At 46.1% G+C, this 17,252-nt stretch overlaps 1 protein-coding gene across 1 annotated transcript in view; it reads left to right on the top strand.

Moving 5' to 3' along the window:
* The window catches only part of ST8SIA6 (ST8 alpha-N-acetyl-neuraminide alpha-2,8-sialyltransferase 6), a gene marked incomplete at both ends in the record, with an annotated part of 136,063 nt that overhangs the window by 69,765 nt on the left and 49,046 nt on the right, over positions 1-17,252 (top strand). The window contains one exon of the mRNA XM_082647596.1: positions 6,860-6,949. Within this exon, the coding sequence (XP_082503722.1) occupies positions 6,860-6,949 (90 nt within the window). The remainder of the gene's footprint in view (positions 1-6,859; positions 6,950-17,252) is intronic.

The following is a 17,252-nucleotide window of genomic DNA, read 5'->3' as shown; positions in this document are numbered from 1 at the left end:
CTTGTCTGTACTCTGCACCAGACTCTTTGCTCCAAGGCGACAGGGACATGGTCTTGTCCCCGTCCTTTCTCCAGTAGCCATAGTTCTCTGTGGCACAGATGCCTGGTGAGCGACTGAACAAAGAGGTTGGCCAGGGTCTTCCCCTCATCTCTGTAGACACCAAGACTTGATTTCATCAGTTCTTGGGTCTGATTTCAAAGGCAGACTTGTGTTCACCACACGCATAAGCCAGAATATTAATTTGTCGGTTGGAAAGAGTAATCAGGCTCTCCCGGTAGGCTGGGATGCTTGCCTTTCTCCCTCGGGGAGCTTGCGTGGCACGGGGTGCACATGACAATCAGGTGTTTGCTTGATGACCTTGAAGTGAGCACAGCTGGCCCCTGCCCCCTCTGTCCTAGAGCTGGCAGGCCAGTTGTCACACCAGTGGACCGGGGGGTGTCTGCTGATGGTCAGGACGCACTCCTGTCTCATCAGCGTCTCTTCCCAGGAACGGGGAAGGAGTGTGCAAGGTATGTAGATAGAACGATTCCTATTCTTTGGACTTCCCATTTTTAGGCTGTGTTCCCCATGTGTTAAGAAATTCTTTCTTCAGAGAGATAAAGTTGATTCGGTTTTAAGCTTTTCATTTAGATTCACAACTCAGTTTGTGCCCCCTTTCTGGCCACTGTAAATAGAATTTGGATGTCTCAAGAACTTGGGACTTCCCTGGTGGTCCAGTGGTTAAGAATCTGCCTTCCGATGCAGCGGACATGGGTTCAATCCCTGGTCGGGGAACTGAGATACCACATGCCACAGGGCTACTGAGCCTGTGAGCCACAACTAGAGGGAAGCCCATGCGCCACAACAAAGAGCCCGCGTGCCACAACTAAGACCCAACACAGCCAAAACTAAATTAATTAATTTAAAAAATAATAATTTGGATGTTCTTGGCACTCTTCAGTAACTTACAAGCAAGTTATTCTTTGGGATGTTTTATTTGTCTGGGGACTGAATGCATATTGCATTAATTAAAAGTCTTTAACTCTGTGTTTTAGTGGTTCTTGTGGATACCGACTAAATAATGATGACAGGGCTTCCCTGGTAGCGCAGTGGTTGAGAGTCCACCTGCCGATGCAGGGGAGGCGGGTTCGTGCCCCGGTCTGGGAGGATCCCACATGCCGTGGAGCGGCTGGGCCCGTGAGCCATGGCCGCTGAGCCTGCGCGTCCGGAGCCTGTGCTCCGCAACAGGAGAGGCCACAGCAGTGAGAGGCCCGCGTACCGCAAAAAAAAAAAAAGATAATGATGACATTACTTTGTAGGGACTGAATCACTTGTTCTGGTTAAGAGATATTCTTTGCATTTTCAGAGCCTTAATTATTATTAGTTTTCAGTACCCATTGTAGTCTCTAAGCTTCTTGCTATGTTGTAAAATCTTGCCAGTTGGTTTTCAACTCAAGTCTGACTTATGAAGATAGAATTTCAGATCAGCCACATAGATAACAATGATAGCAGAAATGCTTGTTTTTGTGTATCTTTCCCCTAATCTTATTAAAGATTTTTTCCCCCGTGGCATACTGAAGTGATGAAAACGTGCCTGAAGGCTTGGTTGCCGGTACCAAAAAAATAAATCCTATAATTAAATAATAAAAGCAATCAAAATCCATAATCTAAGACTCGCAAGGAATGGAAAAAGAGGAATTTGTACCACTTAATGGTTAGCAAACAGTCAGTAAAAGATGAGACTGGAATTACGGTCAAGGGCCAGGTCCTGGATGGCTCCGTGTGTCCCTCTGAGGCTGAGGGGGGACACGGAAGGGAAATGACACGATCAAATGTGTTAGCAGGACCACCCACCTGGGGACCATGAGGATGGATCAGAAGGGAAAGGGCCTAGCATACTGGACACCATGAATTTTATCAAGGCACCAACCCACCTACCTGGGTGATTTTGTTCCCAGCAGTCCTTGGGGGCAGGTATAGGAATGCATTAGGCCAGATGCTGTATTGCTCCATTGTGGCAGATTTGCAAGGTGGATGTGACAGAATGTTGAAGGAGCAGGAACTTGGGCATGCTGGTGAGATGCTACCCATGCTGCTAATGAGCAGACAAGCAATCTTGTCTAGTGACGTGCAAGCAGAGATTGTGATCTTGTAATGGAGCAATTAAAGAGACGTTGGCAGGGCAGTTGTTAGAGCCGTCTCAGCTCTCTGGTCTGGGACGCCTCAAGCACTAACTTGGTTCATCAGGTTCTAGCAGATCTCCAGGAGGATGGCCACCGTCCCTCCGTGACTTGTCCTGGGAGGCTATCTCCACTGTGTATTTGGCAGATGGTATGTGGGGTGATTCTTTTCTTTTCTTTGGCTAATTCTGGTAAGAAGTTCTTTAAAAGGGCTTTCACCAGCAAATTGAAATTAAAAAAAAAAAAGAGCTATCAGAGTTGATGGAAAGATAATTATTATCTTTATAATAGATAATTATCTATTATCTTATTTTGAACCCATGAGAGTCTGGCCCCAGAGATTTTGGTTCTTAGAGGTTTTTTTTTTGTCTCTCAGACCCAACTGCTCAGACCGCCAAATTGAGTTAGTTTGTGGGGGGCAGGGGTCCCTCTCCGTTCATATCCTAGACTTCTACCTACAGCAGCTCTGATGTGCTTTCTCTGCTGCTTTCTTTACCATTTCAAGTTCTCCCTGAACATCCAGTCCTTTTGGATGGGCCATTCCAACGTGATCCCCAGTCATCCTTCCTCAGGTTATAAATCAGCCCACACGACTTGTAGCCATCTCATCTTCTGCCAGGTTACTTATGACCCCAGGTTTTTGGATTTCCTACTTTCATCTCCTTGTATTTCTCTCTGTCCCCTTTGCCTTGTCTGAGAGATGTCCCCAAATCAGAAGTTGAGGAGGATTTATTCTAATGTCTTCGTCTGTGGTGGATGCCATCTTCTCAAATAGGATCATGACCTCTCTCAACTCAAACCTGGGAAGGTTTCTTCTTTTCCTCTCTCAAGAGCAAGTAACTCCCTTGTGGTTTTCCTCATGAGCTCAGATCTAAGGAACGTCTAATTCTCACTTATTCCCACAACGGAGAGGACTGATGGTCTAGCCCTCTCCCTGGAAGGTCTAATGCCTTCCACTTCTCCACGGGTCCTGGCATCTCTTACGGCGTCAGGTCTTCAGGCATCTTAAAACATGGCGGTTATATTGTTAATTTGTATTTCTGTCACTTTGAATAACAAACATTGTTGAAAACAGCATGAACTAGGAGGCTTGTCTAAGAGGCAGTGAAAGGGGCTATATTGGCCAGATGCCTAATGTAGACAAACATTTGAAGTTTATGGGTTCCACAGGTCAGTGTTTTAGCATTTTCCTAGGAAGACTTTAATGACATTAGATGAAAAGGAAGAAAACTAGGAAGATCCTTTGAATGAAAAGGGGGCAGGAGAGAAAGAGAGAACTCAAGGGGCTCCCCTTTCTGTTCCTTTTACTGTGAAATGACTTCTGTGGGTGGGAGAAGTATTACCATACCATCCCCTATTGTAATAACAACAACTGAGGAAACAACATAGAATGCATTTAGGAGAACAAGAACACAGCATTTATTCAGTAACTTTTGTGTATCAGCTGTTTTTATACCCATCCCGTGTTATCCCTTGTCTTGGTCCATTCAGGCTGCTGGACCTGGACCGGGTGGCGTATAAATACCAGAAATTAATCTCTCACAGTTCTGGAGGCTAGAGGTCCAAGATCATAGCATGTGCAGGTCTGGTATCTGGAGAGCCCACTTCCCCATAGACAGCCATCCTCTCATTGTAACCTCACAAGGCGGTAGGGGACCAGGAAGCCCTCTTCGGCCAATTTTATAAGGGCACTAATCCCATTCATGATCGCCCCCTCCTCATGACTTCATCACCTCCCAAAGCCCCACCTCCTAATACCATCACCTTGGGGGCGAGGGTTTCAACATACGAATTTTGGGGGGACACAAACATTTCATCTGTAGCATCCCTATAAACTACCTTATTGAGTAAAGATTTAGAAAGGAAACTCTTGGATTTAAAGGCCAAGGTCAGAGAGTGGAGCCCAGATTCAAGGCTGGCCCTGCTGGCTGACACCTAAGGCCCCTTTTGTCCCTCCGGCTTCATTCTTCACTCTCTCACCTCCACTTCCCCGCAGGTACCCTCATGTGCTTTCCATGGGCCTTCTGTGATTTCAGTTGGGCAAAGCTGTTTGGACTTTTTATTAACAAGGATACTCTCCGATTTAAGGAAAGTGCTCTGACACCAAACCCTGGGTACCTGTTTGTCACAGTTTCACAAATTCAGTCTTGTGAAGCCATCAGAATTCAAAGCACTGCTGGCTCAGTAATTCACTTCATTAACGGTGCTGCCTGAAAAAAATACACAGCAAATTAGAAATAAACAAATCCTTGGAAAGTACGGTAATACATTCAGAAAGCACAGAAGGTGAGGCACGTAGACACAAGGAGGACGGAAGTGGGGAGGGGGGGACTTCCCTGGTGGCGCAGAGGTTAAGAATCCGCCTGCCAATGCAGGGAAGACGGGTTCGAGCCCTGGTCCGGGAAGATCCCACATGCCACGGAGAAGCTAAGCCTGTTCGCCACAACTACCGAGCCTGCGCTCTAGAGCCCGCGAGCCATAACTACTGAGCCTACGTGCCACAGCTACTGAAGCCTGCATGCCTAGAGCCCGTGCTCCGCAGCAAGAGAAGCCACCGCAATGAGAAGCCCACTCACTGCAACAAAGAGTAGCCCCCGCTCGCCGCAACTAGAGAAAACCCGCGCGCAGCAACGAAGACTCAATGCAGCCAAAAAAAAAAGATAAAGAGGGATTTTGTGAGCCCATATGTATTTTGTGCACTGTCTTTTTAGACAGCACTTCTGGAGGATTAATTATGAATCTCTCTTGTTTATATCTTTATCTTGATACCTCCTGCCACCTCACCTCCCATATCCAACTTACTATGAAGTCCTGGCAGTTTTACCTCCAGAATAGATCTCAAATCTGTCAGCCTCTCTTCCTGCCAACGGGCAAGTGGATGTGGGCTTCTCATCCACTCTTGGATCCTGATCGCCTCTTTCTCTGGCCACAGAGGATGATTGCCCTTTTCTGACAACCACTGTGCAGTCAGGTCGGGCATGCAGCTAGTTCTGGCCAGGCTGAAGCATCCGGATACAGAGGAAGACCTTCCAGCACTTTCTTCTCCTGCCACAGCGATTATGGAAGTGGGTTGTTGAAAGGAAGGTGCCCCAAGAGCGCAGTACGCAGTATTCCTAGATCGCAGGGAGCACGGCCGCCCTAGAGAGCTACCCAGTGTCTAGTGGGCATTTCATGAGTAAGAAACAGACCTTTGTGATGCAAAGCAACTGCTGTTGGGGGATGTCTGTGAGCGCATCATAGTCTGTTCCATCCTGGCTGGCAAAGCAAGTTGCCGTCCTCTCTCTCCTGGAGCCCTGCAGAAGCCTCCTAACTGTCCCACCTTTTCTGTAGTCCTGCTTCCTCTCGTTTCATTTCTCAGTCAACTACTTAAAACGCACCTGAGGCCAGGCCCATCCATCACTCCCTGCCCCTAACCTATTGCTCCCTGGGTCCTTAGGGTCCATTCTAAACCTGGTTCACCAGGCCTGTGTGCTCTGGCCCTTACTTACTGCTCCAGACACCCTGTAGCCTTTCAGCCTTGAGCCCCACCGGCCTCCGTTCAGCTCCTCACACATTCTGGGGCCTTTGCACGTGCTTTCCCCTCTATCTGGAATGTTCCCCCCTCTTCCCAAAGTAACGCCCTTGGATTACCCTGGGGATCTGCACCCAAATGACACTTTCTCAGAGGCCCCCCGCCCCCAGGGTGCAGGCAGCTCCCCATGGTACCCACTGCTGTCTTCAGGATCCTAATAACCACAGATCAGAATTCGGTATTCATTCCTGTGGTTGGTTGGTTGATATACATCGTTCTCTTTAACCAGACTGCAGGCTCCACTAGGGAAAGGGACTGTGTGCTGTGTTATCCAGCTCGGTATCCTGTCTCCTGTGCCTGGCTCCCAGCACATATGAGATCCTCAGCAGATACCTTCAGGATGATTAAATAGATGCACTACCAGGAAGTTGGAGTTGTGTGCATGTTTTTGAAGTGTAGGGAAAGTGGTGGTTGATATATTTTTGAGCATTTACTGTGGTAGGCGTGGTACCAGGTGTTTTTCATTGTTCCCTCTATCGTGTATATATCATGACAATAGCACTATGGGGTAAGGACTAGAGATGCAGAAACAGAGGCCTCAATCAGTTCAGTAGCACATGTGTGTCCGCAAGGCTCGTTAGGCAGCCCGACTCCATGACCCATTTCCTTAACTCGCTTGATTTGGTTTTGTTCCAACTCCAGTTCTTCCAAGTTCATAAAACAATAGTAACAGACCCTTATATCACAGCTACTGTAATAATCAAAGGCCAGAGTTATCTTGCCTTCTTTTGGGAGAGCATTACAGATGTCCTGTGTCTGCATGCTTCCTAGCCGGAGACATCTTTTAGAAATAAAGCCTGCTTACACACACGATGATTAAAACTATTCAATAACTTGTTCATTGTGCATACTAACCTCAAAGTATGAGAACATGAAAATACAGTCCCCCATGGAGTGTTCTTTTCTGTTTGACTTTATGTCAAAAAAAACTTTCTTTTTTCTTTTTTCATTTAGACCCATTGTTGCAGGTGAAAATATCAATTTCCTTTTCCACAGAGAAATCCAATAAAGGGATGAAAATCAGACCTCAATTGGGCCCCCATTATCAATTCAATCTGCTTTTTGTTAACCGTATCTCATAAGCTCTCCTTTTAAATCAATCTCTTTTTGAATCTCTTTCACAAAACAGCACGTATCTGAACGAGAAGTTCCTCCCGCCGACAGAGAGATGCCAAAATCTTCAAGCCGGCTTGGAGACTTTATCTAACAAGACGAGAAAGTAAGTTCTACTCTTTGCCTTGAATGTAATTTCTTTAAAAAAATGGAACTTTATTTATTTATTTATGGCTGCACTGGGTCTTCCTTGCTGTGTGGGCTTTCTTTAGCTGTGGTGAGCGGGGGCTACGGGCTCTAGGCGTGCGGGCTTCAGTAGTTGTGGCTCACGGGCGCTAGAGCACAGGCTCAGTAGTTGTGGCGCACGGGCTTAGCTGCTCTGCGGCATGTGGGATCTTCCCGGACCAGGGCTCGAACCTGTATCCCCTGCATTGGCAGGCGGATTCTTAACCACTGCGCCACCAGGGAAGCCCTCATTTACTTTTAAAATAGGTGTTTTGTAAGTGTCAAAAAATGTTTCACGGCATCTTTGAAATCATTTGGAAAATAAGACTGTTCGCGAGAAAAGGAAATATCAGACAATAACGCATATATGTGGAATCTAGGAAAATGGTGTAGATGATCTTATTTGCAAAGCAGAAATAGAGACACAGATGTAGAGAACAAACGTATGGATACCAAGGGGGAAGGGGGGTGGGTGGGAGGAACTGGGAGACGGGGATTGACACCTATACACTATTGATACTGTGTATCAAGTACACAACTGATGGGAACATGCTGTAGAGCACAGGGAACGCTACCTAATGCACTGTGGTGACCTACATGGGAGGGAAGTCCAAACGGGAGGGGACATCTGTATGTGTCTGGCTGATTCATTCTGTTGTGCAGTGGAGGCCAACACAACAGTGTAAAGCAACCATACTCCAATAAAAAATTTGAAAAAAGACTTCACATGGAGGCATGACCTTGGGCTTGGAGAAGCTCCGTCGGGTCAGGGGGATGGTGAGGGGCTGAACAGTGCAGACCAGGGTCCGACCCTGGCACTGGGGACTCTGCGTATCTGTCCCTGAATCCACATTCACTAGACACTCCGTGTAGTCTTACCAGCTCAGCTTTTCTAGGCCCTGGCTCTTTTTGAGAACCCCATGGCATTCCGGACCCTAGTCTAGAGAAACGCGCACCTGTATCGAGCTGCTTGCAGTCCCATGAAGGTTAACAGGTTGACCCCACGCCCACCCCCGCTCCCGCCCCAGCTGTGGTTCACTTGCAGCTTCCCACACCTGCTGACGATCCTGTATTTCAGAGAGTCTCCAGCACCATCTTCTCCGAACTGGGGAAAGGGAGCTCGAAAAGCTCCGAGCTGCGTGCAAGGAAGAGCTACTCGTGGCCTGAGAGTCCGATGGTAGAGGCGCTGCCTTGGCTGTCCCGGGAAGGGGCGGAGTCTGGCGGTGCGGGGGGGCGGGGGATGCGCGTTCGGGCGGGGCCAGGGCTGGCACCTGTAAATCTCCCTGGAAGGGACTCATCAGAGTTGCAGGTCGCTGCGCGCTTGCCTGACCGAGTTGGAAAGTTGTGCGGGGTGAGAAGGAGAGCAGGGTCCTCATGGCAGTCTTGTGCAAGGGAGACCCAGCGGCCTTTCCTTCTCTTTTTCTTCCTAATAATCAGTCTGGCGATCAGTCTTTCTCTCTCCTCTGTCTTCCTCTCCTCTCTCTCTCTCTCTCTCTCTCTCTCTCTCTCTCTCTCTCTCTCTCTCTCTCATACACACACACACATCTCTTCCTCTTTTAATGTTAAAAACAGTTTATGTGAGGAAGCAGTTAATGCTGCCTGTAATCCATGTACTTCCATCCCCGGGGCGGCGGGGGGGGCGGGGCGGGGCGGGGGAGGGAAACTGCGGTAGGCAGACTGGTCTAATCTCCTTTCAACTAGACCTTGGGTAATAGACTAATAATACTCGCCGAGAGGAAGGGACCGTTGTCAACTGAATGTCCTAGCATCTGCTCCCTGCCTGAGGAATTACTTATATTAAATGGAACCCAGGATCCGTGAGGCAGGTCTCCCTGGAGAGCATCACATGGGCTGTCCAGCTCTCTAGGTGTACAGGGAAATGTTTCCTAGTTTAAATATTCCTGCTGTGTAAGGAACCCAGGGACCTCACTTAGAGACCTCACCTACTCTTCTGGGCCGGAGGTGCACGTCCAGTGCAGGAAGCCAGGACCGAGGAGGCCGCCTTGGGCGTCCCAGGTGCCTCTGCTTTGTCTGAGCCTCCCGACAGCCTGGATCCTTGAAGTTAGTGGGAAAGCCTACTACCCAGTAAGATTTCTGATTTGAGTGAATCTGGTTTGGCAGTCCAGCCCTGTATGCTCCTGTATGTTAGCTCAGTTTATTACAATGGATAGTCCTCTGGAAATGTTTGTTTTCTTTTCCTTCAATTCCAGCTGATGGGCCTAAGCGTCCTAGAGAAATCCACTGTGCTGCGTACTTGCATTTGCTGCACGTGACCCACTTCTCTCCCTTCACCACAGTTTGGTCTGTGTGCCGCTTTGCCCCGGGAGGCCGACCTACAGGGACTTCATCCATAGGCTCCTGGCTCCTTTGTCACCTGCTTTTCTTTGCATTTGACTCAGAGGAGAGCCCTAGAAATGGATCAGGAAGGGGGAGGAATGAAAAGAAGCTTTTCTCTTGTGATGTTGCTGCAGGCGAATTACATCCTTGACCGAAGGAAGGTGTTACATTCTTAATGAAGGTCATGACTTTTTTTTTTTTTTTTTTTTGCGGTACGCGGGCCTCTCACCGCCGCGGCCCCTCCCGCTGCGGAGCACAGGCCCCGGACGCGCAGGCTCAGCGGCCATGGCTCACGGGCCCAGCCGCTCCGCGGCACGTGGGATCCTCCCAGACCGGGGCACGAACCCGCGCCCCCTGCATCGGCAGGCGGACCCTCAACCACTGCACCACCAGGGAAGCCCGAAGGTCATGACTTTTGTTAAGTGTCTCTCACTCTCCTTTTTCACTTCATTCCCTCCACTGGACTCTTCAGCCTAGGGGTGAGCTCCTAATGGTTCCCTGATACTGTATTTGGATTTTCCTACATCCAGCCCAGGACTTTGGGAAAAGTGCCTTCTTTAAGCTTTTCTCAAATGACTCGGTTTGAGCAGGCCACTGTTTTTGCCGGGACCCTGGCTTATGGTAGATGGGCCAGAACTAGCAGTTGCAAACGCTTCTTTTCTTGCACAATAAATACGTTGAATTTTGAGGTGGACGTAAAGCAGCTTACGCATTATAGACGGCACTGCACGTCTGTGTTGATCATATTCGAGCCATTGTTTTGCTTGTTGTTTGCTGGAAGTTTTCCTGAGGGACTCAAATTCCACATGTCTTGCAGCACCACTCCTCGAGAGTAGAACTTGGAAAAATTGGTCCTTGCTCCCCGTTCCCTGCGACAAGCCTGTTGTATCCCTTGCCCGACATGTGAGTCAGTGTGTGAAAGCTTCAACTGACTCTCTTCACCTCTCTCTCTCTGATACGAGATGTCTTTGTTCCGCAGAGTGACAAAAGTGCTTAACGTAACCATGACCCGTAGCTGTACTTGGGAGCAAAGCGCTTGAGTCAGCGTGGCGGAAGGTTCTTTCATCACGGAAGGTGACGTTGTGTTTCAAGGCAGAGAATCTTACACCCCCTTTATGGGCGTCCGCAAACGTGGTTAACTGCAGCACGCGAATGAGATGGCCTGGGCATATGGTCTCATGTTTGCTCTCACTTTGTTCCTATTGGTTTGGATTTGGCGCTAAGACCTTTTCTCGGCTGTTTTTTAGAGAGATGCCTTTTCATGACCTGCACCGTTTTCAGCCAGCTCGTGCAATTAGCCTGCACTGTTATTCTGTTCCGCAGAGGTCTAGAGAAAGTAGGCATGAATTACCCATTGTTATGAAAGTGTTATTTTGCACTCAGGAGACTAATTTGTTCAGTTGTATTGTCTATTGTCCGGAACTGCGCGTTCTGCGACCACTGTTGTTACAGACGTACAGGGGACAATCAGGAAAGCTATTCGGTGCGTGGTGATAAAAGGCAATTTCATTTTCTTAGAAATAATGATTTAACTCTGTTTTTTTTTTTTTTTTTTTTTTTGCCTCTGTGTGGCACGTGGGATCTTAGTTCCCTGACCAGGGATCAAACGGGCGCCCCCTGCAGTGGAAGCATGGAGTCTTAACCACTGGACCGCCAGGGAAGTCCCTAGCTCTGTTTTTTTCATGGTCTGTTAAAGAGTTAGAATTTTCTCTTTCCCCAGCCAATTTGTCCATTTCAGATGCTAAAATGGAATTTAGGAAGAGGGCACTAGAGTGGGAGGGAAATGGTGCTCTGTCTCCCACTGGTCTTGACTTCATTTTTCAATAAAAGGAAGTTAAACAGTTGCCATTGGGAAGACCATCGAGATGGGGTACCTTGTATCACAAGTCTTTATTTTCTGTTTAAGACTCTGAGCTCCAAGACCATGAGTTTGTGGTTCTGTCCATGGTGCCTGTCACAGGGCTCAGCACATAGTACTTGCTCAGTAAGTATTTGTGGGATTAAACTAATGAATAAATAAATATACCTCTTAGATCCTCAAAGCATTTTCTCTACCATCTCTAATTTGTAGCTCTTAAAAAATTATCCATAAACTTCAACTCATTTTTGAAACCTATCTTTCACTTCTCTGGCTCTGTCTCTTACTTTGAATCTGAAGTTTTCTGGTTTTTCCTATCTCATTCTTTCTCCCTGAATGTTTCTCTGGGTTTCTCCATCCCAAACCTTTTTTTACCAGGTGTCTCCCAGATAAAATATTATCATGAACTAAAATGCTACCTAGCCGGGGCTTCCCTGGTAGCGCAATGGTTAAGAATCGGCCTGCCAATGCAGGGGACACGGATTCTTGGTCCAGGAAGATCCCACATGCCGCGGAGCAACTAAGCCCGTGTACCACAACTACTGAGCTCACGTGCCACAACTACTGAAGCCCACAAGCCACAACTACTGAGCCCACATGCCACAACTACTGAAGCCCACACGCCTGGAGCCTGTGCTCTGCAACAAAAGAAGCCACCGCAATGAGAAGCCCGTGCACTGCAATGTAGAGTAGCCCCCGTTCACCGCAACTAGAGAAAGCCTGCGTGCAGTAACGAAGACCCAATGCTGACACACATAAATAAATAAATAAATAAATTTATTTTCTAAAAATCTGTAACATACTACCTAGCCATCTTATCACTGCTAGTTTGCATTTTTCAGTATGGCAAAGATTATTTGTAATATTTTGTGCTATGTGTATATGATTGTCAAGTGTTGACCGTATGAATATCCAAGTTGTCCATCTTAATTCACATTGTTTCAGACCAATGAGCTGGTTTTTCAAGAGGAGATACTTCAGAGGGGCTGATCCAGGAAATGAACTCATTCCTCCCCATCTTAGGTTTTGCTGCCTCTGTTCCTGTGCCTTTTTCTTCCTGTGTTCCTCTTCCATTTTCCCAGATGATCCTGGATCCCAAGAAAATGTCCATCTACATTTCTTCAGTTTCCACCACCTGGTCAGGGTAGATGAGCTACTCCAACAAAATCTCCCCTAACGCAGTGTCATAACACAATCTTGTATTCTCTCTCATGCAGCATTCAGTATAGATGTTCCTTCCTGGTCAGGCAACTGTCCTCTGAGTACTGACTCAGGGATTCTGGCTCTTTCCATCCTATGATGCAGGCATCTTCAACAGGTGACCCCAGGGTTGCTGCTGAAGGAGAGGATGCTATGGAGAAAGCACACCCAGCTTGGAGTGGACACACATCACTTCCATTCACGTTCCACTGGCTGGAACTAGCCTACCTAGATGTTTCGGGTCATGTGACTGGGCTTGGCCAATAGAACGTGAGTGGAGCTGGCGCGTGCTTGGCGTGGGGGAGGTAGTTTCTGGCTGGGATGCCGCTTACAGCAACAGCTATGCTATGGAAACGGAGCGCCGATCAGTGACGTCAACCAGATATTTCTGCGCCATATGTACTAAATAGCTCTGCCGTTCCCATCATTCTGTTGACCCTAGGCCCTTCAGTCTTCCTTAAAGATGGAAGGAAACATTTTTCTTAAACAACCGCAATCTCTTATATCTTCTGAACACTTGAGTAGTTTAAATAGTACTTCTAGGGAAAGGAGCTATTTAGAGCTCTTCTTAGGGACAGAGTGTAAGCCACTGCCCTGTAACTTCCTGCGCAATCACCGGGGCATGAAAAAGTTGCTTGTGTTCAAATAGCTTTTCTTGGTAAGATTCAGATTCTCAGAATTAAGGTTTGGAAGCCAGGCTTGCATAGGCTGGGTGTGGCTTGAACCATACACTGCTTGGTGAGTGTGTGTGTCTGATGAGCTACTTCATGCCGTACCATTTAAAATTACTGAGAACAAGAGAATTTTCTGAAAGGATCATCTTAATGGGGCATCCTAAAGATGTCTGTTCGAAGGCTCTGTTTTGCAGGATGAAAGGCAAAGTGAATTGAAGGCTGGCCCCAAGCGTTCTTCCTGTTTATTATCTCAGAGAGCACAGCATGACCTGAATTGCAGCTTGAAAAGAAGAAGTATAAATTATGGCAGATCAGGCTTCAAAAAACCTGACTCTGAACATACCACTTGATAGCCTGTTAACAAAGCAAGTATTCCTAAGTTTTCACTTGTCTGTCAGGAAAAACAGCTTGTGGTCATTTACAAGATTTTCTCGGCATAGAGTGATGTATGACTTGTTCACCTAGCTTTAAATCTATGGTGCTTTCTTTGCTTCTTAAAGAGATACCCACAGTTTTGTCTGTCTTTTCATCTCTGACCCTTTAACTTGCCTTTTGTGGTCAGCTTTTAAGGACTAGCCCTTAAAATCTAGCCCTACTTCCTTTCCTTGGTATTGAGGTCAGAAAGAAGAAGTTAACACAAAACAGCCGTTCATACCAACTTGGTATGTTCTTAATATCTTGTGATGTATCTCTTGGTAACCAAAGGAGTGGCTGTGTTTGCTCGTATAAACTTTTAAGTTGGGGCAGGTGAGCTAACATCGAGGCTATGATAGAAGTCTCTGAAAAGTTTTTTTTTTTTGCAGTTGTGTCAAGTCTGTCAAAAGGTGGTTTAGCCATCATTCTGTGCCTCAAAGAATACATAAGAAATAAACCATCATACAATTTAAGAGCTTGAAGGAATAGTCTCTTAAATTCTTCTAATCTGTATACTTTTTTATGTGTAAGTTTTGTTTTTATAAAAAATCTAATTTCCTCAGTTTAAAGATAAAAGTGGGATCATGCCTTGTTCAGAGTCAGGCAACCAGTTAAAGACAAGGTGGGAAATAAAATATTTTGTGTGTGGTTGTTGATGCTAGAAGGTAACTGGAGGAATTCTAGTCTGAATTGCTTAGTTAATACGTGGCAAGAGTTGCTTAGTATCGTTTGTTACCATGCTGAAGATTGGAATCGTGAATTACTTGATTATAAGTGTTTGTTGGTGGAAACAAAACCGACTTTTCCCTCAGAGGAAAACTGAAACACTGACTTTCTCGTTATACTGCAGTCTTTTTTTTTTTTTTTTTTTTGCGGTACGTGGGCCTCTCACTGTTGTGGCCTCTCCCGTTGCGGAGCACAGGCTCTGGACGGACGCGCAGGCTCAGCGGCCATGGCTCACGGGCCCAGCCGCTCCGCGGCATGTGGGATCTTCCCGGACCGGGGCACGAACCCGCGTCCCCTGCATCGGCAGGCAGACTCTCAACCACTGCGCCACCAGGGAAGCCCCTATACTGCAGTCTTGATTATGTATTCACATTAGGCATTCTTTCCAATTTTAGAAGTGGGATGGAGAAGGAAAGCAAATCTGTCATTGATACTTTTGCCCACCACTTTCAAATACGTTAAAGGTATTGTTTCTTTACTATCTGTGATAACCAGACTTCCAAGGTGGCACCCAATGATCATTTCCTCCTGGTATTTACTTGCTTCTCCCCTGCCTCACTGAATAGGGCTGCCCTGTGTAAACAATACGATATCGCAGAAATAACGATGTGGGATTTCAAGGCCAGGTCATAAAAGGATTTGATAGTTCTGCCTTGCCTGCTGTTGGATTGCTCGCTGTGGGGGAAGCCAGCTGTCATGTCATGGGGACACTGAGAGGTCCACGTGGCAAGGAACTAAGATCTCCCACCAACAGCAGCACCGCCTATGTCAGTGAAGCTCCTTGGAAGTAGATACTCCAGCCCCGACCAACATCTTGACTTTACATCCTAATGAGCTGCTGGGCCAGAACTATCCTGCTAAGCTACTCATGAATTCCTGACCTACAGAAACTGTGCAGTAATAGTTTATTGTTGTAAAACAACTAAGCCACTAATTTTTTTCATAATTTTTCACATAACCACGGATAACTAATTGACTGCTCAATTCACAATCTTTATGATATTATATTTTTATCATAATGACAATTATTATGATTACCAAAATTATCAATAGTGGTAATAACAACTACCATTTTTGTGGACCTACTGTATGCAAGATAATTTAAGTATATCTACAGTCTTTGCAGTATTTCTTCAGAATAGCTTTTGTTATTCTAACTCCACGAGTGAAAGAGATGAAGTCGGAGGGTTAAATGGCTTGCAGAACATCAGACAGTTAGAAAAGGCAGAGCCAGGGCTTGGATGACATTCTGACTGTTTTTTTGTCACTAGTGTATGGTTCCAACCTTAATGAGAACAGAATTACAAGTCACAAGTACAGGAAGAGAAAGGCATTTGACTTTAAAATGCGAAGCTACTTAAAAGCAATCTTCCTCCAACATACCATATACTTTCCTCACTTTTTGTTCCTTATTTTACTTAAACATCCGTAATGTAAATATACACAGGTAGCTTTATCGTGTACAGCAACCGCTGCACCCTGATTGTAACTCGGGGACCAGGATGGCTTTTCTTGGTAAGATCACGGAAGATGGCTAATTATTGTCATAGTTCAAAACCAATATCTGAAACCTTTGGGTGTTTTTACGTTCTGATCATATATTAATTTTCAGTTTCAGAAACACACAGCAACTTCTCTGTGTCCAGCACTATGAAAGGCACAGAGACAGTTATTCTCAACCTGGAGGTGTGTATCATACTCCCTGGGAGCTTTTTCAAAGGATGCGTGGTTGAGAACGGGTTGAGAACTCTTGCTTAAGGAACACAATGATAAAGAAATTATTTCTACTCTTTTAACAGCTTGCAGTATATTAAGAAAGTCAGGGACTTCCCTGGCGGTCCAGTGGTTAAGACGCAGCACTTCTACTGCAGCGGCCGCGGGTCTGATCCCAGATCGATCGGGGAACTAAGATCCTGCATGCCACGCAGCGCGGCCGAAAAATAGAAAAGAAAACAAAACCAACGCAACAAAAAAACAAGTCAGATAGTTACAATACTTTAGTTTCTCCTTCTCAGTCTTTGTAGATTCCTCCGCATCTCCCCTCACTTTTGACACTGGAGTGTTCCAGCGCTCAGTCTTCAGACCTCATTTCTTTTCATCCTCAGACCTCAGGGGCCTCATTTAGTCTCATGGATTTAAATACCGTCTACATACTGATGATTCCCAAGTTTGTATTTCCGGCCTAGACCTCTTTCCAGGTTTCTATGACCTCTGCCCAGTGATCACCTCCCTGGGGTACTCATAAGGAATCTTGTGATCCTTATAAACCTCACAGGATCTCCTGGATCCACCCCCCGAACTTTGTACTTCAGCACTGTTCTCCATTTCAGTTAATGGCAAGTCTATTTTTCCAGTGCTCAGATCTAAATGCTTGGAGTTATCCTTGACGCCTTTCTTTTTATCCATCCCATTGTCTGTCATTAAATCTCACTGGCCACCTTGAAGTCATACCCAGAAGCTGATCATTTCTTACTCACTCTATCACTTCCAGCCTGGACCGCGCCATCTTTATTCCACTCCTGGGTTGTGGCCAACTTCTCTAAATTGCTCTTCCGGCTTTCACCCCTGCTCTCCTAGAGACTCTTCTCAATGAAGTAGACAGTGGGAACCTTTCTAAATGTAAGTCAGACCAGGTCACTTTTCTGTTCTAATGTTTTCGCATTTCACTCAAAATAAAAGACAAAATTCTTAAAGCAGCCTACTACAAGGTCCTTAGAGCACTTCTCAAATATACATGTAATATATTTGCCAGCACAAAGGAGCTGTTATGGGTGGGAGCAGAGTTGCATCAGGCTAAGGAAATGACTACAAATGGTAAAGTAATAATTATAACAATGTGTAATTGGGTTTATAACATTAATAGATGTAATATTGTATAACAAAAATTCCACAAAAAGAAGAAAAAGGGGAGAGACTGATATAAGAGTAATATTTTTATATATTAGAGCAATTAAGCTAGTATAAACTGAAAGCTGATTCTGATAAGATGTGTGTGGTAAACCCTAGAGCAACCACTAAAAATATAGTTAAAATTA

Source organism: Grampus griseus (genome assembly GCF_964374135.1).
Source record: "Grampus griseus genome assembly, chromosome: 2".
NCBI lineage: Eukaryota > Metazoa > Chordata > Mammalia > Artiodactyla > Delphinidae > Grampus > Grampus griseus.
Note: the sequence above shows the minus strand (reverse complement) of the source record. Positions and strands in the feature narration are given on the sequence as shown.